The sequence below is a fragment of the Xenia sp. Carnegie-2017 genome, unplaced genomic scaffold, assembly GCF_021976095.1.
Source record: "Xenia sp. Carnegie-2017 unplaced genomic scaffold, XeniaSp_v1 HiC_scaffold_23, whole genome shotgun sequence".
Classification (NCBI taxonomy): domain Eukaryota; kingdom Metazoa; phylum Cnidaria; class Anthozoa; order Malacalcyonacea; family Xeniidae; genus Xenia; species Xenia sp. Carnegie-2017.
In genome coordinates, this window is record NW_025813486.1 from 5,903,517 (window position 1) to 5,927,537 (window position 24,021).

The following is a 24,021-nucleotide window of genomic DNA, read 5'->3' on the forward strand; positions in this document are numbered from 1 at the left end:
TTTGTAATCCTCAGAACAAGATCTTTAAGACGATACTAAACACAAGTAAATTGTAGCGTGTTAACTTCATGAAAATTAGATATATATAAACATGTCAGTTAAGTACCGCGAATATTAATTAACGCAAAAATGCTCTACCTTTCCAAAGCTGTAGAACCGCTTCACGAATTTGGACCAAGATAATAAAACCATATTTGTAATCCTCAGAACAAGATCTTTAAGACGATACTAAACACAAGTAAATTGTAGCGTGTTAACTTCATCAAAATTAGATATATATAAACATGTCAGTTAAGTACCGCGAATATTAATTAACGCAAAAATCTCCACATTTCTCAAGCTGTAGATTCGCTCCTGGAATTTGGCCACAATAATAAAGACATATTTGTAATCCTCATAGCAAGATCTTTAATCTGATACCAAATACGAGTATATTGCAGCGTGTTAACTAGTTCAACACCCGGCATATTTAGACGTTATTGAAATAATGCAACATGACAACTTGCCTATTAATTAACGCAAAATGCTCTACCTTTCCAAAGCTGTAGAACCGCTTCACGAATTTGGACCAAGATAATAAAACCATATTTGTAATCCTCAGAACAAGATCTTTAAGACGATACTAAACACAAGTAAATTGTAGCGTGTTAACTTCATCAAAATTAGATATATATAAACATGTCAGTTAAGTACCGCGAATATTAATTAACGCAAAATGCTCTACCTTTCCAAAGCTGTAGATTCGCTCCTGGAATGTCGGCCACAATAATAAAGACATATTTGTAATCCTCATAGCAAGATCTTTAATCTGATACCAAATACGAGTATATTGCAGCGTGTTAACTAGTTCAACACCCGGCATATTTAGACGTTAGTGAAATAATGCAACATGACAACTTGCCTATTAATTAACGCAAAATGCTCTACCTTTCCAAAGCTGTAGAACCGCTTCACGAATTTGGACCAAGATAATAAAACCATATTTGTAATCCTCAGAACAAGATCTTTAAGACGATACTAAACACAAGTAAATTGTAGCGTGTTAACTTCATCAAAATTAGATATATATAAACATGTCAGTTAAGTACCGCGAATATTAATTAACGCAAAACGTCTCCACATTTCTCAAGCTGTAGATTCGCTCCTGGAATGTCGGCCACAATAATAAAGACATATTTGTAATCCTCATAGCAAGATCTTTAATCTGATACCAAATACGAGTATATTGCAGCGTGTTAACTAGTTCAACACCCGGCATATTTAGACGTTAGTGAAATAATGCAACATGACAACTTGCCTATTAATTAACGCAAAATGCTCCACCTTTCCAAAGCTGTAGAACCGCTTCACGAATTTGGACCAAGATAATAAAACCATATTTGTAATCCTCAGAACAAGATCTTTAAGACGATACTAAACACAAGTAAATTGTAGCGTGTTAACTTCATGAAAATTAGATATATATAAACATGTCAGTTAAGTACCGCGAATATTAATTAACGCAAAACGTCTCCACATTTCTCAAGCTGTAGATTCGCTCCTGGAATGTCGGCCACAATAATAAAGACATATTTGTAATCCTCATAGCAAGATCTTTAATCTGATACCAAATACGAGTATATTGCAGCGTGTTAACTAGTTCAACACCCGGCATATTTAGACGTTAGTGAAATAATGCAACATGACAACTTGCCTATTAATTAACGCAAAATGCTCTACCTTTCCAAAGCTGTAGAACCGCTTCACGAATTTGGACCAAGATAATAAAACCATATTTGTAATCCTCAGAACAAGATCTTTAAGACGATACTAAACACAAGTAAATTGTAGCGTGTTAACTTCATCAAAATTAGATATATATAAACATGTCAGTTAAGTACCGCGAATATTAATTAACGCAAAACGTCTCCACATTTCTCAAGCTGTAGATTCGCTCCTGGAATGTCGGCCACAATAATAAAGACATATTTGTAATCCTCATAGCAAGATCTTTAATCTGATACCAAATACGAGTATATTGCAGCGTGTTAACTAGTCCAACACCCGGCATATTTAGACGTTAGTGAAATAATGCAACATGACAACTTGCCTATTAATTAACGCAAAATGCTCTACCTTTCCAAAGCTGTAGAACCGCTTCACGAATTTGGACCAAGATAATAAAACCATATTTGTAATCCTCAGAACAAGATCTTTAAGACGATACTAAACACAAGTAAATTGTAGCGTGTTAACTTCATCAAAATTAGATATATATAAACATGTCAGTTAAGTACCGCGAATATTAATTAACGCAAAATGCTCTACCTTTCCAAAGCTGTAGAACCGCTTCGAATTTGGACCACAATAATAAAACCATATTTGTAATCCTCATAGCAAGATCTTTAATCTGATACCAAATACGAGTATATTGCAGCGTGTTAACTAGTCCAACACCCGGCATATTTAGACGTTAGTGAAATAATGCAACATGACAACTTGCCTATTAATTAACGCAAAATGCTCCACCTTTCCAAAGCTGTAGAACCGCTTCACGAATTTGGACCAAGATAATAAAACCATATTTGTAATCCTCAGAACAAGATCTTTAAGACGATACTAAACACAAGTAAATTGTAGCGTGTTAACTTCATGAAAATTAGATATATATAAACATGTCAGTTAAGTACCGCGAATATTAATTAACGCAAAACGTCTCCACATTTCTCAAGCTGTAGATTCGCTCCTGGAATGTCGGCCACAATAATAAAGACATATTTGTAATCCTCATAGCAAGATCTTTAATCTGATACCAAATACGAGTATATTGCAGCGTGTTAACTAGTTCAACACCCGGCATATTTAGACGTTAGTGAAATAATGCAACATGACAACTTGCCTATTAATTAACGCAAAATGCTCTACCTTTCCAAAGCTGTAGAACCGCTTCACGAATTTGGACCAAGATAATAAAACCATATTTGTAATCCTCAGAACAAGATCTTTAAGACGATACTAAACACAAGTAAATTGTAGCGTGTTAACTTCATGAAAATTAGATATATATAAACATGTCAGTTAAGTACCGCGAATATTAATTAACGCAAAAATGCTCTACCTATCCAAAGCTGTAGAACCGCTTCACGAATTTGGACCAAGATAATAAAACCATATTTGTAATCCTCAGAACAAGATCTTTAAGACGATACTAAACACAAGTAAATTGTAGCGTGTTAACTTCATCAAAATTAGATATATATAAACATGTCAGTTAAGTACCGCGAATATAAATTAACGCAAAACGTCTCCACATTTCTCAAGCTGTAGATTCGCTCCTGGAATGTCGGCCACAATAATAAAGACATATTTGTAATCCTCATAGCAAGATCTTTAATCTGATACCAAATACGAGTATATTGCAGCGTGTTAACTAGTTCAACACCCGGCATATTTAGACGTTAGTGAAATAATGCAACATGACAACTTGCCTATTAATTAACGCAAAAATGCTCTACCTTTCCAAAGCTGTAGAACCGCTTCACGAATTTGGACCAAGATAATAAAACCATATTTGTAATCCTCAGAACAAGATCTTTAAGACGATACTAAACACAAGTAAATTGTAGCGTGTTAACTTCATCAAAATTAGATATATATAAACATGTCAGTTAAGTACCGCGAATATTAATTAACGCTAAAATGCTCTACCTTTCCAAAGCTGTAGATTCGCTCCTGGAATGTCGGCCACAATAATAAAGACATATTTGTAATCCTCATAGCAAGATCTTTAATCTGATACCAAATACGAGTATATTGCAGCGTGTTAACTAGTCCAACACCCGGCATATTTAGACGTTAGTGAAATAATGCAACATGACAACTTGCCTATTAATTAACGCAAAAATGCTCCACCTTTCCAAAGCTGTAGAACCGCTTCACGAATTTGGACCAAGATAATAAAACCATATTTGTAATCCTCAGAACACGCTCTTTAAGACGATACTAAACACAAGTAAATTGTAGCGTGTTTACCGTATAAAACCGTACTATCTTGAATCCTGTGGTACCTTCACAGTCGACTTTGCACGGCTGTAGATTCGCTCCACGAATTTGGACCAAGATAATAAAACCATATTTGTAATCCTCAGAAAACGTACTTTCGGATGTTACCAAACACAAGTATTTTCCAGCGTGTTTATTTCTTGAAAATTAGGCCTTTTTAGATGTCAACATTTATGCATTGTAAACATCGCGCAATTATTTAAAGTAAAGAGACAAAAGCGGAAGTAGTCTTTAAAAGGCTGTAGATTTGCTCCAAGACTTTCGACCAAAATAAAAATAGTATAATCCTTGTCTAAATAACTTGGTCTTTACAACGGCACCAAACACGTGTGCATCTTTTGCTTTTTTGTAGCAAAAAATACGGTTTTTTTCTATTTTGTTTCTGAAACTGATGTTATTTAATAACATTAAAATGAATGTGGTGTCAACTTCACACTTTATGCTAATTTTGAATGTTGTGGTGAATCCTGTGGTGAATGTAAGGATGAATGTCAGGATGAATGTCAGGATGAATCCTGTGGTACCTTCACAGTAGTGTAATATTACTCATAATTTATTCAAATGAGAGATGCGTGGGTAATGATTTCATTTTACTATTATATTTATATCCTTAATTTAAAAAAAGGGATTTTCTCACAACAATTCACTCGTGCCTGATAAACTATCAAAATATTTATGTTTGAGTATGTTTTCTTTTAAAAACAGATTTCACCATTGTCAACGCCTGGAATCAAAATCAGCGAAGCAGATCGTGAAAATATGGATTCAAAATTTATATGTAGTCATTGTCATTACCTCCTTGTCAATCCTTTACAGACCTCGTGTGGACACTTGTTTTGTAAATCTTGTATCGACATCTTGTTTGGGTTAGATAAACTTAAATTCTTAAGTTAAATTTTCTCCAAATCATCTTTGAAATAATATGAGCATTAAAGATGGTACTTGTCATATTTACACTTTCAATGATACCCTGATTGCAATATCCTGTCACTTATCTCAATGTTGTATAATATATCTGAATGTTGTATCCTGTTTGGGCTCTATGGGAACATTTATTGAACATAATTCCTAAAGAAATGCTGTTAGAATATTATTGAAATAAATAGAGATTCCACATATGTATCTCTTTGTTATATCTCATATCTCAATGTTGTATCACATATGTCAATGTAAGATAATATTAATCCTGACACAGTTTATATGCACATGAAAAACATGTGACTTGGAAGAGATTCGAACTCGCACCTTCAGGATACTAGGTATAGCTATGTTATTCTCTGATGTTGGCCTTGGAATAAATATCCCAATGTTGTAACACATATGTCAATGTTGTACCACATTTCCCAATGTTGTAACACATATCCCAATGTTGTATCACAAATCTCAATGTAAGATAATTTTTAACCCTTAAGAGGTTTTAGCAAATCTTGTACCAAATGAAATCAAAACCAGCTAAGGAGAAAGTTTGCTACATTAAGGATTTTTATCCTAATTTTTTTCCTATTATACATAACTGCAATTTCAATTTCTATGCAAAATTCTTGATATCATGTTAGTTTAAGTAGTGCCTCAAAATTGTTATTTAGGTTTTTTGACGTGATAGTTAGAAAGTAGAAACAGTTGCCTAATCTTGCTCAAAATAACAACTGATTTTAAAGGGAGGGAAATTTGTCAGACATGCATGAATGAATTTTGCTCCCTTTTCCTCTAGGCACCAACTGTGGAACAGATTACCACATTGTTTGAAATTCACCATTTTTTAACAGCTTTTATATTCCTTTCATTTGTAGTGGTCCTAATCCAAAATGTCCTGAAGATCAGGAAAAGTTGAGCAAGAATGAGGTAGGTGGAAATATTTCAAAGTTTTAACAGTTCAATCTACTAGGTGGCTGAAATTCACCATTTTTCCTGTTGCTTGTAAATATATACAGTAATAAAAATTTGTCTTCTTGTCTTAGCTATGTTGCATCCATATTGTATTTACCAAAGTGACCAATGGCTCCCAGACATATTGAGAGGTATATTATTTTGTCAATTGCCATGAAATTTTGATCTGCCCACAGTTGGCGTGTACTATATCCTCCTTGCACCAACTGTCATACAAATGATTCTGCTGGTAGGACACCAGGATATTCACATGAAAGTTTCCATAAGAAAGCGTTGATAACCTATAACAATCAGGCACATTTACCATTTCAACATTTGTCTCTGATGCATGATAATCATGTAAGCTGTAGAGTGTTTAATCACTTGACTTACTGTATCACTAAGCCATCTAGGTGCCACAGCGTCCGTTGTGCGCAATGTCTTAATCTATTAAACGGTTTAAATGTATCAACAACGGTAGTCTTGCGTTGGAGTTGCCATAAAGTAAACTTTCGTACAAAAAACAAACTATACATATTTTGTCGATGCGATTTTCCAGTAATTGAGCGCTTTTTGATACACTTTCACCTAGGAAATACATATTTATGAAAGCGATTTAATATACAACGTATAAATAATGCCTTGCAAACGTGCTATAGGAAATAAATGCCCCTTATATATATTTGAATTATTAAAGTGACAGTTGCACTGTGTTACGTATATGTGTCATATTATGCATACAATTTCTGATTACTTTTAATTTTTTCAAAGTTCTAGCTGATGTAATTTAGTCTTTGAACTGCAAAATCAGTATCATAAATACTTAAGACATTGCGCACAACAGACACCAAATTTAACTGAAACATACAAATGAATGTAGTATGCGAATAAAATACCTTTTCAGCATTTAAATCCATCAAATTGTTGCCCCAGAGTCCAGACAAATACAAGCAAATGTGAATGCAAATATCATTGTATTATTGAAGAAATTGTGCTATTTCTCATTTGTGACAAGTATATAGTCGTATATCACTCGTATGTACTCGTATGTACTCGTATGTACTCACATGTACTTGTATGTCAGTCGTATGTACTCGTATGTCAGTCGTATGTACTCGTATGTACTTGTGTGGTGTTTTAGTCACGATCGAAGGAAGCTCGTTTTAAATTCGTGATGAAATTTAATTTTTGCAGTCGATACCATATTGTATTTTGTTGTAGGTTGTTAGAGATATTTTGTCTAGCACATAAGCAGGTCCTTGCTCTTCTAGTAAAGACACTTTTGGAGCTGAAAGTGCAACCTCTTTGGAAGACAGTGATACTGATGTTGAATTTGTTGATGATGTCTTGCGAGTTCAAACAATTGCAGTACAAGCAGAAGTACAGGTATTGAATTTATTCCAATAATTTATTCAAAAGACTTTTTACACTAGTAGATTGTAAGATCTAAAGATTATATCTTTTTTTGTAAGTTCAGAATGGGTTTTGCCAAATTGAAGAAGAATACTGCAGGCAATGTTTTCAATACAAAGAAAGCACGAGGCAATTGAAGCGAACGATAGAAAGCAAGAATGCTATTATCCAACAACTTACTGAAGGTAAATTGTTTCATTACATTCAATTTGGTATCTTCAAGAACAAATATTCTTGTGGTGTCTCTATGTCATTTAAATAGATACATGGCTGTAATTGAATTACTTAAATATGAGTATTGTAACACCTGTGTATATCATGATTTCATAGAAAAAAAGAAATTACGTAAACTGGTTGGAACAGTAGTAAAATGTGTCAAGGTGGATAATCAGAATGAGGAAGAAAAGCAGGATGGTAGTGATGATGATAACATGGATATGGATATTGACATTGGTAGTGAGATGGAAAATAAAGGTGAAGTTTGATTTCAATGCTAATAGCGGAAATTATATACCACAAATTTTATTAACATATAAATATGGTCCATAGGTTCTGACAACTATGACATTGAAACTGATTCTTCCCAAAGTGAAGAGCTAGAATCTGAAGATGAAACAAACCAGTCAAAAAAGTATGATTGTGTTGTACATATGCATTATTTAGTCTTCCAGTGTTATCAATCATTTTATCTGTGTCTCACGACAGACAAAATATAATATATACATCTATTGTTCTAACAATCGGGGTGAACAAAGAAGAAAGGGACCTCAGGAAGCAATCAAAGTTATTGTCACCTTGTCACAGCTATTGCTCCAAGTATGTCCATCATGTGGTACTGATAAGCCAATAGTTGAAGTATCAAAAGTTGGTACTATGGCTGATGTAAACATGTTATGTGGCAACCTTAGTTGTAAAAATAGAGAGCACAAGTGGAAGTGACAATCATTTCTGCCAGGTTCCCGTATTCCAATGGGAAACTTTCTCCTCTCATTTGCCATTTTATTGTCTGGAGCTTCTGCTAGCAAAGTACTTTGAGTATTCACACACATGGGTCTTCAAGGCATATCTTTGACCACATTCTTCAAACGTCAATGGGTAAGTGGGTTGTTGTGATTTTCCTGATTCCCAAGGTTTGAAGTTGTGTTTTTTGTATTCATTTGATATTTCTTTATCAGGAATTGCTTTTTCCAATGGTCAGGATCCATTGGAGGAAATAGAAGCTGGCCTTGTTGGAAACAATTTAGAAGCAGAAGAAAACAGTGGTCATTGCAGGAGATGGCAGACATGACAGCATGGGCCATTCTACAAAATATTGTTCTTACACAATATTTTGTTGCCTTGTGCCCATGATTCTCCATTTTGAACTAATTCCAGTATGTTTTGTATGACACATTGAGGGTGGCTATATTTACCCCACCCCACTTTGTATGACACATTGAGGGTGGCTATATTTACCCACCTCCTACTTTGTATGACACATTTAGGGTGGCTATATTTACCACACCCCCTATTTTGTATGACACGTTGAGGGTGGCTATATTTACCCCCCTCCTTGTATGACACATTGAGGGTTGCTTATTCCCTACTTTGTATGACACATTGAGGGTGGCTATATTTACCCTTTGTATGACACATTGAGGGGTTATTTATATTACTTTGACATTGAGGTGGCTATATTTACCCCACCCCTACTTTGTATGACACATTGAGGGTGGCTATATTTACCCCTACTTCCCATGTATGACACATTGAGGGTGGCTATATTTACCCCACCCCTACTTACTTTGACACATTGAGACACATTGAGGTGGCTATATTTACCACCCCTACTTTTATGACACATTGAGGGTGGCTATATTTACCCCACCCTCCTGCTTATTATGGCTAATGTATGATGGTGGGATTTTGTTCGAGAGGTTTTTGTAATGGGAAGTATGCCTTCTCATATTTCCAACCTATATATTTTAGACACAAATTGTCTAGAGGCAATAGTCTCTGCTACATTTTGAGAGATGCAGTGTAAAGCTAGCTCAGGAAGGCAGGGATACAACTTTGTTAACTTTAACTTAGGACACATGTAAATATTTTTCTGTTTAAATCACAATTATTATTTTAGAGAAACGAGGCGGGAAGTAGTCCAGCCATGGAATACATTGGTTTTCAAAGATGTATGGATTACATGCTGAACTGTAGACTCAATATTTCTACCATGGTGACAGACTGCCACAAATCAATACAGAAGCACATGCGTGAGAATCTGAATCAAATAACACATTATTTTGACCTATGGCACATTAAGAAAAGTTAGTACAGTTATTGCATAAAAGATGTAGGTTGTGTTCTGTTTCGTCATTGTGGCTAAGTTAGATAGAACTTTCCTTTGTTGATCATCCGATGCAAATCTATGCACTAAAATGTTGTTTTTATTTTCTTTTAACAGATAGAAGCACGAAGAAATAGTGTGTGAAAATTATCGAGTGGTTTGTAAGTATTGTATTCAAATGATACCAAGGAAAGATATTGAACATCATGAAAGTACAACTTGTGATGAAGTGCCGACGAAATGTGAATTTCAAGCCATTGGATGCAACCATGATAAAGTAAGAATGTTTGAACTGATTTATAATTTTATGTCAGCAGTAGTAGATGCGTAGTAGCTCCCACCGACAATCTTGCATTTGTTCTTTGCATAAAAAGATTTTACGTCAAAAACCCTTGAGATGATAATATGGTATAAAAATGCTTAGAAGTTTTAAAATTTAAAACAAACAAAGTTAATAACGTTGACTTTGTAGTTTAATGCATCTGCATCAGGTTTACATGAAGTACACATTTATATATTCACCCATTTACAAATTTATAAATTCAGAACATATGATTATTAAGATACACTTGATGGTTTACCCAAGCTAAGGAGCTAGAGCTTTCCCGATAAGCAAGTTGCAGTAAATATAATTCAATCTGAAGTATCAACGTACTTTGTACTCCTTACTTTACACGTATATGGAGACTGGGGGGACTGGGAAAGGCTTAGACGTGGCAAAAAAAAGAAATTTCTCGTTTACTTTTTATATAAATAAAATATAAGTTAAGTAACGAGATTTATTATGATACATAATGTCTTAGTCATAAATAAAGATTGAAATGAAATAACCAGTAAATAGCATCAAATATTTTGTTAAAAGAATGTGCTGGCTGTATCTTTTTCTCACTTCACAGACTTTAAAACGAAAGGAGATCAGACAACATATGAATGACACTCCAATTAATCACGTGAGCCTCTTGTTACGATATGTTATGGCATTTGTTATACTGCTTGATAACTTCGTAGTACGTCCAGATGTTAGATGGCAAAATTACAGTTCAGGAAAGAATTGAGTGTCTCGAGGGTCGTGGTAGTAGCAATAGTTATAACACCCAGTTGTCCCAAGAGGTTTCCTTGTTGCGTGAAAGAATTTCAACACTTGAGCGAAAAGCGAGAGACGATTCTTCCACTATACAACGGTTTCGTAAGCGTTTAGATCAAATAGACGAATCAATAGTGAGAAACATGGTGAACATTACGAACCTTGAAGCGCAACGTGAAGAGCGCGCACTGGGATCAAATCAGGTAATACACAGCCACAATGGTACGTTACTTTGGAAAATAGACAATTTCTAGAAGAAGAGACAGGACGCCATTAATGGTGTTAAGAATGCCTGGTACAGTCCACCATTCTACAGTTTTCAATATGGTTACAAGATGTGTGCTAAGATCTATATGAATGGTGATGGTTTTGGAAAGGAAACACATTTATCTTTGTTCTTTGTTATCATGAAAGGTAAAGCTATTTTTAACAGTTTCTACTTAAGCTGCCTCAAAATTTTTAAGTGGATTTTTACAGGTATAAAATAGGCTGTCCAAGATGATGGCAAAAATTGCGTTCAAATTGAGATCATGTAATTTGACTGCTCCAGAGGCATAATATCTAAGAGTACAGAATACGTCACGTGACTCGCTGTGCTTTTTGGAATAGATAGGATTACAAGTTACATGTCTAGTTGGAACAAATTGTTGAATAATGTTGAACATGGTATGAAGAATATATAGCCAAATATTTTTATTTTCAATTCACAGAAAAGCAGACTAAAGCTTACAATTGTTTGTTTGTGAGATGTGATACTATTTAGTTTTTTTGATCATGTACAAAATAAATGACGATAGAAGAGAAAGATATGCCTTGGGATTTATTAAGACTTATGTCATATTATTATAAAAATTTATATTGTGTATGATATTATTTCTAGGTGATTAGGATGCTCTACAAACATGGCCATTGCAAAAGAAGATCACAATGATGTTAGTGGCTCAAGGAAATGGTGATCACATGATTGATGCTTTTCATTCAGATCCTCGAAGTTCCTTATTTCAGCGACCATAGTCTGATTTGAATCTATTTGGATTGCCAGTTCTAATTTGGCCGATAGAGAGTTTAAGCAATCTTCCGTTCATTAAGTATGATACAATGTTCATTAAGTTAATTGTTGAATGAACAAAATCTAAATACACTCGCTCCTGCTTCTATCTTAGACACTGAAACTATCTCAATTCTTTATCAATCTTAAATTAGCTTTATACTTAGACAAAGCACCGAGCTAAACATGTTGCAAACAACTTTCCTAGCTCTTTCGTAATTTTCAGTTGTTTATACAAAACGCTATTTTGTTGTAAAGCACTCAAATTGTTTATATAAGTTTTTTGTTTGCTTCTGGCCAGCATATCCACAGTAAAGGAATATACAACAGTAGGGCCACTTGTGCAATTGGCTGCTGTATATTTAATTAGTTTACTGGCTGCCGTTTGCCATATCATCAATCCTATTGGTCACAAATGCAATTTACTGGCTGCCAATTGCATGTTTTAAGAAGAAACAATTATTTTAAGAACTTAGCATGGCAAAACAAGCACTCAAATCAATACCAGCTTCCCAAACTATTGAGATTGCTATATCACTGTTGGGCACAATCATTATGACTCTAGGATGCTTTGACACTTCTCACATTTCATTTGTAATAAATATTTGATGAACCCACAAATTTTTTGTAAGATACATCAACACATTCTGTATCATCTATTTCTGGTACATCAAATTCTATAAAAATAATGTTAATAAGTCAAAATATTGTAATTACTAATTAACAAACTTTACAAATAAACCAGCATCGAGAAAACATACTGAGGAACAGCAAGGTAACCATGCCAAAGGTTTTAGTCCAACTATATAATTTTACATTGAACATGAAAATACCCTTCTTTGATGGTAAACAGTTTACAGTTTAACTTGCCAGATGGAAAGTCTTGTACACACTTACATATGTAAATTGTTGTAATTTAACTTGTCAAAGAAAAAATATCTACAACATCAGATTGACATGTATTTTGCAGGTGATCACAGCAATATGATACTGGCAGCTATTCAAGTTAACTTGAAAGAACTTTCTTTTTCAAAATATAAGTCTTTTGGACAAACTTGAAGCTTATTTGTTTCTTACAATCAATATTCGTTCAAGGTTACCTTAACTTGTGGACTGTTCCTGTCAGTAGGGTGTAGCTAACTAAGCTAAATCATATCACTCATATGTGCATGCTATTGTTAGTTTAGTATAGTAATTTCTATCTGTAAAATAGTGTACTAGAGTTGATGTTTGCTCATTAAGATGCATTTATGACCAAAGGGAATGGATAAGCACTCTTGTTTATCTTTTCAAAAAGCAAGCAAAAGTATAGGTCTCCTAAAAGCTAACATAGCCTTCAATACATAAATTAGCCACTGGATTGGCCTATGTATTTCAGTATTTGTAATTTTATAACTTAAGTATAATGTGTAAAATTACTTACCAGTATCATTGTTTTCTTTCATTTCAGCAATAATGCGAACCACGCAACTTAATATTAAAGTTTAAATTGAATTAAAAAAAATTCAATGAGAAGAGCATACACCTTACAATAAACGATTGAAGATATCCAAAACTTCGCGGGAAGTAGATTGTGGTAAATGATAGGTTGCGTGGTTGCGACCAGGCAGGCAAGTCACCAGGCCTGTTGAATGGACGTTCAAATTGACTTATAGAGTCAATTTGAAGGTGTTTCACAATTAGCGTATTGAGTTAATTTAACGAAGAGACTGGGTTTGATTGATTATAAATGGTGTGATAGCAACAAATGTTACACACCCTTTCCTCCCTCAACCAAAAGTTTTGCGTTATATGTAATTTTGTACAAACAGGAAAGTTCGAATACAAAATATAACTTCAATGAGCCATTTCCGTTTCCGGAGAATAGGAGATTCAATTTTGACACGTTTAAGGCACGTGAAAACATTCACTTTTATGACGAGTTTCACGTGCCTTTACTGTGTCTGATTTAAAAATGATCATAAATCGTAATAACATTGTCACAAATGCTGCTAGGGCAACCAGCTGAACACCAATTAGAAGATCATAAATAATCATGTGCATTCACGACTTGATGTGATTGGGCGCATTAGGGCGGATCAATTGATTGCACCTACTTAGTCATTGACTGCCCTCCTTTATATTTGTATGTTTATACAATAAACCGCAGAAATAGACCGCAGCATTTAATGAAAGGTTAAACTGTATCAATTATTAATAGTTCAAAAGTCTACACGCGACCGACTTACCATGCCGCGTCTTTAAATGAAGTAAACAAGGACTTTGAAATCTCATTAATATCGATATCTACTCCTCCGCGTGTTGTTTTGTGAGAGGGTAAGCGTGTTTATATTGCTTGTCGCTGCGTTCATACTATTTGTTGTTCGTTTATAAGGCGATATTTTTACCAATGTTTGTATCGATTAGTTCTGTGAATGAAAGGATTAGGATTTAGCTCATTATAGTCATGTTGATTTTATCATTATCACGTTTGTATTGTTTATCTAAGCTGAGTTTAATGATTCTTTTGAGGCCTTGATTAACTATTTATTTGTTGTGGTAAAGCATGGCAATGTGTAAATTGTAATTACGTACAAACAAGTACATCGGTATTTATCTCAGCTATATTGTGATTAGCACCATTATCTTATCGAATTAGTTGAGTTGAGCGTGCATCGAAGTAAATTCTTTGTGTTCGTTCAAGCGAAAAATAATGCGTGGAATTTATTTTCTAAAAATGTAAACGATAATTTTGTCAAAAAATTTGCATAGTACGAGTAAAAGTTGCGGTCAGCTTCGCTACTGTAACACAAACAATGAATTTCAGCGTCTAGACAAGAAAGCTGTTAATTGTTTAAAATCACAGGACAAATGAGAATATACACAAAACAGTTGATTACCATATCAATTGCTATAGTTAGTACACACAATCAAGGACTTAGCAAACTCACTTGAGGTATATAATGTTATGTTAGGACAGACACATATCATTGCTGCTGCGTCTTGAAATGTGTACCGTGTATACGAAATAAATGGACTTTGAAACCAACTCAGCCGGTTGTTGTGTTTTGTGAGAGTTTATTTCTTGCGCTGCTTTCATATTGTTTTATGCGTTTGAAAAGCGACATTGTTAGTAATGTTTGTATAGATTTTTACAGTCCATACATACATACATACATAGCTCATTATCACTGTTGACTTGAAAATTGAAACATTTATATTTTTATTTATGCTGTGTTTTATAGTTCTTTTGTCTTCAACCTCAGAAGACTTCATGCCAAGACCAAAGTCACGAGGCACTCCTGCGTGAATTTCTCCAGCAGATGACTGTGCACTAGCCGCCACTCCCATGAAGACATCCAGTGCATAAATGACCGTCAGCAACTGCATGTGATCGCTGGGCTGACCATCAGCCTGGGCAAGACTGAGACCCTGGTCCAGCTTCCACCATCCCAGACTCGTGACACCTCACCACCACCTCCTGTCATCATTAACCACACCAACATCAAGACTGTTGACAAGTTCTCATACCTTGGCAGCACCATCAGCAACAATGGTTCCCTGGACGCAGAGTAGCTCGTGTGCAAAGCCAGTGCTGCTTCGGCAGACTAAAGAGAAGACTCTGGCAGGAACACGGCATCAAGATCGTCCACCAAAATTGCTGTGTACAGGGCTGTGGTCCTGAGTGTTCTGCTGTACTGCTGTGAAACCTGGACCACTTATCGCGGCACATACAACAGCTGGAGCAGTTCCACCAGCTGCCTGAGAAAAAATCCTCCGAATCAAGTGGCAGGACAAAGTGTCCAACCTTGTAGTCCTTGAAAGTGTGGACTCTCCAGCATTGAGAGCTTGATCATCAAAGCTCAACTCGATGGACAGGCCATGTAAGTGGGATGGATGACAGCAGAATCCCAAAGATGGTGCTGTATGGTCAACTACAAGACGGGAGCCGTGTACAAGGAAGACCGCTGAAGAGATACAAAGACACCCTTAAAGCCAACATCAAGAGCTGCAATATAGACCCAAACACCTGGGAGGAGTTCGGGAGACAGACTGCAGTGGAGGCATTTATGCTCCCAGGGCGTTGAATTTCGAGCCGGTAGAGCAGCCATTAAGGAGAAGAGGGCTCGAAAGGAAACAACGCTCTGCCCTCTTGTCTCGTACCCTGCAGGGTTTGCGGACGTTCGTGCATCACAAATTGGCCTCCATTCACACATGAGGTCCCACTCTCGCAGATAGACCTGCATGCCTACTCATCTGTCGCCCCGACAGGAGAGTCCATACATACATACATACATAGCTCATTATCACTGTTGACTTGAAAATTGAAACATTTATATTTTTATTTATGCTGTGTTTTTATAGTTCTTTGTGGCTTTTGATTATAGTTCTTTGTTATGGGAAAACATGCCCACGTGTGATTTATAATAAAATACAAAATTTACATGTAAAATCTTGTATCATCACCGCTATATTGCTATTATTACTATAATTTGATTATTAAACCCTATTAATTAAATATAGTATGATGTATTAAGTACAATACAAGATTATAATAGGGATAATATGTTACAATGATAATACATATTATAGTATAAAACAAATTTTGAAAAACAAGACATCTTGAGATTGCAAATATGAATCAAAACAAGACGAGAAGTGAACTGTAAATATTCGACTCGAAAATTAGCAGTTCACTTGTTCTGAATCATATTGTACTCTCATAGATGTCTCTTTCGAATTCTTTTACCATATTTTTAAATTGTCAACTGGTCATGGTTTTAATACATACTAATTTGAGTAAACTATTTAACATACAACAATTCATTGATATTTTAAACACTCTGTACAAATTTTCCCATTGTTCCTTCCCTTTTCTACAATGGCAGAGAAGATATCATAAAGCTATATACTTAAGGCCGAATTATGCCGCTCGCGACCATTGTATTTATAATGAGTGCTAAGTGCAAACACGTTTCTGGTGTAGAACATATTATCTGGTTAATATCACATCATCAACTTGTCAAGTATTTGCCGAGCTTTAAACCGTCAAAAAATTTCTCTGACAAAAACAGGTTCACTTCTAACAAATATAATCATATTGATAAAACGATGGAAATACGACGCATTATTTGATAAAATTTGGAGCCGCACTCAAGAAAACAGGTTCGCGTACCTCAAATTTGGAGTACCGTGCCAAAATTGATTACCGTAAACGGGCCTAATATCATCAACTTGTCAAGTATTTGCCGAGTTTATAACACAGAATAGATACATAATTATGTATCTATTCTGTGTTTAAACTCAAAAAATTTCTCTGACAAAACAGGTTCACTTCTAACAAATATAATCATATTGATAAAACGATGAAAATGCGACGCATTTTAGGGGATTCAAAATTATCAACTTTGACAGGCAACTAATTGTGACAGTAACGCTCCCTCACGCAGACCGCAGTCAAAGAACATCAACAAATTTTTGTGTTTTAACTCCTCCAGCGATGATTATAATCTAATAGCACTGAGGCGTAAAATAAAATATCCCCCGCGACTACAGTTCGTTTGTAAACATTACTCTCGAAACTACGGTAAATTGATGGAGTTATGAGTTGATCGAATACTGACATAATAAGGAAATTCGTTTGAACACAAGGTGTTTAAAAAACACTAGTTCTTTTAATAACGAATTTGCGTAATTTAAATGAAAATTAATCGATCTTCTTCCAGTTGTGCAAATTCTTAACTATAATTATTCATTTATCTCTAAAGTGTGAAAAGATTTACCCTCATCCAAGATGCCAGGAATCAAAATACGTGATGAAGATCGAGAAAAATTCACTCAAGGTATTTTGTGGTTACTGTAATCTTCTCATGATCAATCAATCCAAACCTTCTCTTGTGGACACTTGTTTTGTCAAGCTTGTTTTGACATCCTGCTCGGGTAAGACATTTTATTGTTTAAGTTTACAACCTTTTGATATATTAATCCTAACACGGTTTATTTTATATGCACATGAAAACATGTGACTTGGACGAGATTTGAACTCGCACTTTCGGATAGTAGTCCGCCGCTCTACCCGTTGAGCTACCAAGCCCATAGGGATTGGAGACGAGTCAAATCTTTTTTGTGACTGCTTATTTGCACTTATCACAGAAACATTATTGTTGCTTATCCTAATGCTGAGTGACATATCTCCATCAATGCTTTATCACGTATCCCAATGTGGTCTCCTATATTCCGAAATCGTAGGATAAATTTCAAAGTCGTCTCATATATTCAATGTTTTGCCAACATAAGTCAACTCATATCATACACCTCATGTTAATTATATGTACGCCTCGATTGACTTTTCAACAAAACGCAAACAGGAAGTACTCCTTGTTTAAAGTGTCATATAGGTGTCAAACTGGAATGTAACTTCGTCTCTAGCCGTTCAACATGTTCATCAATTATATACCCAGTGCATTTAATAGTTCGTGCGCCCTGTGAGAGTTGGAAAACAAAATTGTACTGTTTACTACATGAAACGACCTGCTCTTACTTTCTCAATCGAAAATATAAAAGCAAAAATTCAGCGCTTACGTAATTTACCAGTTGATACATACTGGTGGTCGCGTTACAACAATACAACTTTAATGATAGGTAGGGTTTGCAACCGTAAATGAAATCGGAAATGAGCAATTACACAATTACAAAATTGATGGACACTTAGAAAAAATGGTGGAGAGCCTATAAAAGATATATAGATCATTCTAAGTTTTTACTAAAGGGCTCTTTTCACATACTCAGTGTTAATGCTGGAGAGTCAAATATCAAACTAACAGGGAAATTCTGCTTTTGTATATATTTTACCATTTAATGATGTATATAATTGTTTGTGAAATCAATCACGCCAACCAAACACATGAAACTCTAGTATTACAGATAAAAATATAAATTAACTCTATACATGTTTGTAAATGTCTCTGGGTGAGGAATATTTTTTATCCCGCTCATTAGATGAAACTAAAACGCGACTACTATCTTACGACTAAAACATTCCATAACATTCCTAGACGAATCACGACTGAGACGATAGTATCAAGTGTCGAGGCTGTCCTAGCGTATCAAAGAGACTTGTCAGAGACATTCAAAGACGAGATCAGAAGCAGGATAGCCTCCACTTACAATCATCCTCTATACGTGACAACAACTGACAAGCACGAACAACAAGCACTCAAACGACTAAAACATGACAACAACATCGTCATTTTACCAGCAGACAAAGAACGCGTGACTGTGGTCATGGACAGGAATGATTGCTTTAACAAAATGGACACCCTTGTAACGACAGACGACGTATTTACTATCTACTCAGATGTTCAGTACCACGACCACCCAGACTATACGGACTACCAAAACTTCACAAACCACAAATACCCATGCGACCAACAGTGGCGTAGCTAGCGGTCTGGCTGGTCGGGCCCAGCCGACCAAATATTTTCCAAAAATGAAAAATTTGTTTTCTTTAAAATTGGATTTGAAAATTTTAAATTCTGCGACTCTTTTTGGAATAATCCACAGTCTATTAGTGTAATATTTGTCAAATTGCGTCGTTATTAGCAAAATTATCATATTTTTAAACGTTACTTAGCAACAATGACAGTGCATTTCTAGTGCCAGGCATTACACAGTTTAGTCGGGCTCTGAAAATTCAGCCCGACCAAGTAGTAAAATCTATAGTGGGATTATCTGCAATCTGATTGGTTGACAGCAACTGAGCAAACTCAAATGCGCTGTTTCGCAACATCTAGTCGGGCTCTGAAAATTCAGCCCGACCAAGTAATAAAATCTATAGTGGGAATATCTGTAATCTGATTGGTTGAGAGTAGCTGTGAACACACTCAAACGTTTAACAACATCTAGTCGGGCTCATTTTCAAAGCGTGACTGGAATTTTGAGCTTTCGAAATATACGTTCGGAAATCGTGATAACTTACATTACAATGGCTTCGGCTAATGAAATCGATATAATAAGTGAACTACAAAGAAACCTTTTCTGTTCGACAGTCAGGCGAGCAAAATATACTCGTAAAGCAGCGGCCAATTCCAAATTTACAAGCGACTACAGGCAATAGAAGCTTTCAGGAAAGTTGGTACTCAAAGAAAGATTGGCTTTGTGGTAGCTCAGAAAAGAATGCATTGTTCTGTTGGCCTTGTCTTTTGTTTTGCCCTGGATCGTCATCTTCATGGACGCAGACGGGATTCAAAAACATGAAGAATTTCCTATCCGATTGTAACTATGAGAAGGCAAAATCGCACATGGGTGCCTACAAGACCTGGAAGACCTACGGTTTTCAGCCTCGTATCGACTGTCTCATGTCACAAACTAGACGTGAAGAGATTCAGCGTCATAACGAGGAGGTAAGGCAAAAAGGGAAATGTTGAAACCATAACAGAAGCTGTTTTATACTTGTCTAGGCAAGAGCTTGCATTTAGGGGCATGTGAATCTAGTAGCATGAATAGAGGAAATTATAGAGAGCTACTTGAAAGTTTTGCCAAGATGAGTTCTGTTTTTGAAAGGCGATTACATGGAAGGCTTGCTGAAACCCACCTTGCTGGGGGAGGTGGTTTACTGGAGTCTCTCCTGATATTCAGAATGATTTGATTGATTGTCTTGATAAGATAATAGAGGATGAGATTTTAAAGGAAATATATTGCTGCACTTTCTTAAGTATACAGGTTGATGAGGCAACTGATGTTTCTACCAAAGAACAATTGAGTGTAATTGTTCGAATGGACAAAGGGGGAAAGTGTCATTGAAAGACAGCTTGGGTTTGTTGATGTTAGTTGTGATAGGACTGACACTGCTATATCATCAGTGGTTAAGGGTAAGTTAAGTCAATATAATAATGTGAAAAAGAAATTTATTGGACAGACTTATGATGGTGCATCTGTTATGTCTGGTCATCTCAATGGTGTTCAAGCTCAAGTTCAGCAGGATTATCCTTATGCTCAACTTGTTCACTGTGTTGCCCATAGACTAAATCTAGTATTATGTCAAGCTGCATCCTCCATCTCACCTGTTAAGATTTTCTTTGTTAATATTAGCACCTTTACTGGCAATTCCCCCTAAAAGAAAAGCTTTACAATCATCCCATAGGCTTGAGTTTCCTAGTTCTGGTGACACAAGATGGTATTATAGGGCTCATGTCATCAATGTCTTGCATTCTAACTATGAGAAACTGATAGACATATTTGAAAATCTTACTGATAATCCAATAGGTTGGGATGATGAAACGTTAAGTAAGGTTACTGGTTTACTTGGCTACCTTAATGGCTTCTTGTTTTGTTTGTTGGTACATGTTTGTCAGAGAATTCTTGAGCAGTCATCCGTACTTTATTCTATCTTGCAAGAAAAGGACACTGACTTTCATTATGGAATGAGTAGGTTTGAGAGATTCAAGGCCTTTGTTGCTTCTCTGAGAAATGATACAGAATATTGTCAGGTGTGCAACCTGGCTGTTGAGAAAGTGGGACCACCAGTAACCAGGTATGACCAACGGCATAATTACAAACAAATGTATTTTGAAATTCTTGACACAATTGTGACTATGCTGACTGAGCGATTTCAGGATATGGAGCGTTTTAGATTTTTGACCTTGTTAACCCTAGGGTGTTTAAGATGTGGAAAGGTGAAGTGCCCTCAGAAAAGATAAATCTTCTAAAGGAGGTTTATGGTGATATGTTTGACATACCAATGCTAGTTAGCCAACTTTGTTTTATTTACAGAGATAAAGACTTTCACTGTGATTCATGCGATGAATTATTGAAATATATTTTCAGTTCCATTATCAATCTAGTATTCCAGAAGTTAAAGATAAATGGGGTTTTGTCAATTACAAGTGCTTCAGTTCAGAGGTCATTTTCTTGTTTGAAGAGGGTAAAAATTATCTTAGAAATACTTTGAGCCAAGGACGTTTTAGTTCTCTTTGCAGGATTTCCATTCACAAAGACATACTGTCAGAGAAAACGCCAACACATTGCATGATTAGGTAGTAAAGAAGTTCATTGAAAAACCACGAAGACTTGCTTTCTCATACAAATAGGTATTCATATATGGCTGATAACAAGCTGATGATGTCTTACGTCCATGGCATGTGAGAATTTTTCCGGGAACTTTTTAATGCAGTCAATGATGATTGCCATTTCAGCACGACAATTTCATCACAACTTTTGATAGTTGTTGATGACAAATCTGAGCCTTTTTCGGTTCTTTTGTCAAAGTTTCTTTACAATATGTACATAGGTATCTATTTATGTATGTGGTGTTGAGAAAATAAATCACATATCTGCAACTATTTTTGAACTGTTTCTCTGCTTTACTATAAGATCCTTCGGCAATTTAAATTAACCAAAATGGTTCTATTTCCTGCATAAATATCACGCATTTGCTTTCTAAGATTGCCGTTTCCGAAGTTCTAGGGAGTCTAAATTCGGAAAATTTCTCGCTCGGCGCCAACCATGGTGGCGCCTCGTGAGCCCGACCAAATGTTTTTCGCTAGCTACGCCACTGGCGACCAATTGTATCATTCCCTGGTTCGCCTACTTACGAAATCTCAAAGTACTTGACTGACATACTGCAACCACTTACAAACAAATCAAAACACAAGCTACAATCCACTGAAACTTTCATTAAAAGACTGTGCACTATACAAATACCGGACAACTATATACTAGTGTCCTTTGATGTGAAATCACTGTTAACCAGTATTCCACTTAATCTGGCACTTACTTGTACAAAAACCTTCATTGCAAACACCACGGACGTACTGACATTACCGACAGAAGACATTATGGAGCTACTGAAGCTCTGCCTCACCTCGACTTACTTCCAGTACAAAGGTACACACTATAAACAATTTTATGAGACAGCAATGGGCTCACCCGTTTCTGTTGTAGTTGCTGAAATTGTAATGCAATCTATAGAAGAACGGGCGCTCACGACTTACAAACATGCACTACCGTTTTGGTTTCGCTACGTAGATGACACAATCACAGCACTACATGCAGACGAGTTAATGACTTTCACACTCACATCAACAAACAGAACAGCCACATACAATTTATCAAAGATGTCGAAGAAAGCGAACTCTTCCTTTCTCGACTGTTTGGTAAAACATGACAATCAAAAACTACGAACAACAGTTTATCGCAAGCCGACACATACTGACCGACTACCAATCATCTTACAACCCTACATCACACAAAGCCACCACAATCAGAACATTAACAAGACGTGCACAAATCATATGTGATTCACCGCACGCTCTGCACAACGAAAACAACTATCTCAAACGTGTTTTTGACAAAACAACTATAACTCTGACTTTATCAAACGCAACACTTACGACCCAACGAAACGAAGAACTCAGTGACAACAGCAAAGATACCTTACATCAAAGGTACGTCTGAGACTATCTCGCGTATCTTACGACCATACAACATACGTGTCGCACATAAACCAATCACAACGTTACGACAAGTACTAACGAACATAAAGGACAAAGAACAACCCAACGAACGATAAGGTGCAGTTTACAAAATAAAGTGCTCCGACTGCCACGCCTCCTTTATCGGGGAAACTGGCAGGAACTTAAACATAAAACTTACTGAACGCAAACGAGCTACTAAGAAACAAGACAAAACTAATCACATTGCCGAACATCACCGAATCACAAAGCACAACATTGACTGGGACTCGGCAAAATGCATTACTTACAGTACTGACTATAGACAACGGCTTACATTAGAAAGTTAGTATACCAACTTGGAACAAACCTCCCTGAACAGATCACAGCAATTATCGGCACCTTACAAACGATTATTCACACTACAAACAAACGATCAACTAAAAACATTACACTTCACACTAATTCACTGACAATACACAATTGACAGCACCCACAATACAACTAAAACATCACACCTAAATCACACATCACAACTAAAATAAAAATATTTCACTACACCACTTCACAATGACAATACATTTCCACTGTACGCAATACAATGACGTAAGAACCAGATAACAAGTACGGCTAACCTGACGTTTTACTTTCTCATTTGACTCTGAGGAGGATTACCGCTAAGGTTGTCAAAACTTCAACAACAACAAAAAAACAGTCCTTTCTCAGGACTATACCAACCTGGACGATCGACGTTTACAAACATGTAACGATACTCCGGGCTCAAACCCATTTACTAAATTAACTCTATCTCATGTAC

At 35.8% G+C, this 24,021-nt stretch overlaps 1 protein-coding gene and 4 long non-coding RNA genes across 5 annotated transcripts; 3 read left to right on the forward strand and 2 right to left on the reverse strand.

Moving 5' to 3' along the window:
- Window positions 1–5,494: 5,494 nt before the first annotated feature.
- LOC124448536 lies at window positions 5,495–6,467 on the reverse strand. Its single transcript, XR_006949120.1, has 2 exons — window positions 6,301–6,467; window positions 5,495–6,209 (listed from the first exon to the last, which is right to left on the reverse strand). It is a non-coding gene; the product is annotated as an uncharacterized LOC124448536 (long non-coding RNA).
- A 2,824-nt stretch (window positions 6,468–9,291) lies between these two features.
- LOC124448515 lies at window positions 9,292–11,858 on the forward strand. The gene is made up of 4 exons (XR_006949090.1): window positions 9,292–9,623; window positions 9,761–9,920; window positions 10,540–11,141; window positions 11,608–11,858. It is a non-coding gene; the product is annotated as an uncharacterized LOC124448515 (long non-coding RNA).
- Window positions 11,859–12,432: 574 nt separating this feature from the next.
- On the reverse strand, window positions 12,433–14,018 carry LOC124448542. Its single transcript, XR_006949125.1, has 3 exons — window positions 14,004–14,018; window positions 13,199–13,245; window positions 12,433–12,452 (listed from the first exon to the last, which is right to left on the reverse strand). It is a non-coding gene; the product is annotated as an uncharacterized LOC124448542 (long non-coding RNA).
- Window positions 14,019–17,548: 3,530 nt separating this feature from the next.
- LOC124448985 lies at window positions 17,549–20,536 on the forward strand. The gene is made up of 3 exons (XM_046999929.1): window positions 17,549–17,597; window positions 19,771–20,156; window positions 20,469–20,536. Exons 1-3 carry the CDS (start codon window positions 17,549–17,551, stop codon window positions 20,478–20,480), a joined length of 447 nt encoding a protein of 148 aa, XP_046855885.1. The 3' UTR covers window positions 20,481–20,536.
- Window positions 20,537–20,546: 10 nt separating this feature from the next.
- LOC124448531 lies at window positions 20,547–21,763 on the forward strand. The gene is made up of 3 exons (XR_006949114.1): window positions 20,547–21,286; window positions 21,580–21,654; window positions 21,732–21,763. It is a non-coding gene; the product is annotated as an uncharacterized LOC124448531 (long non-coding RNA).
- The last annotated feature ends 2,258 nt before the right edge of the window (window positions 21,764–24,021 follow it).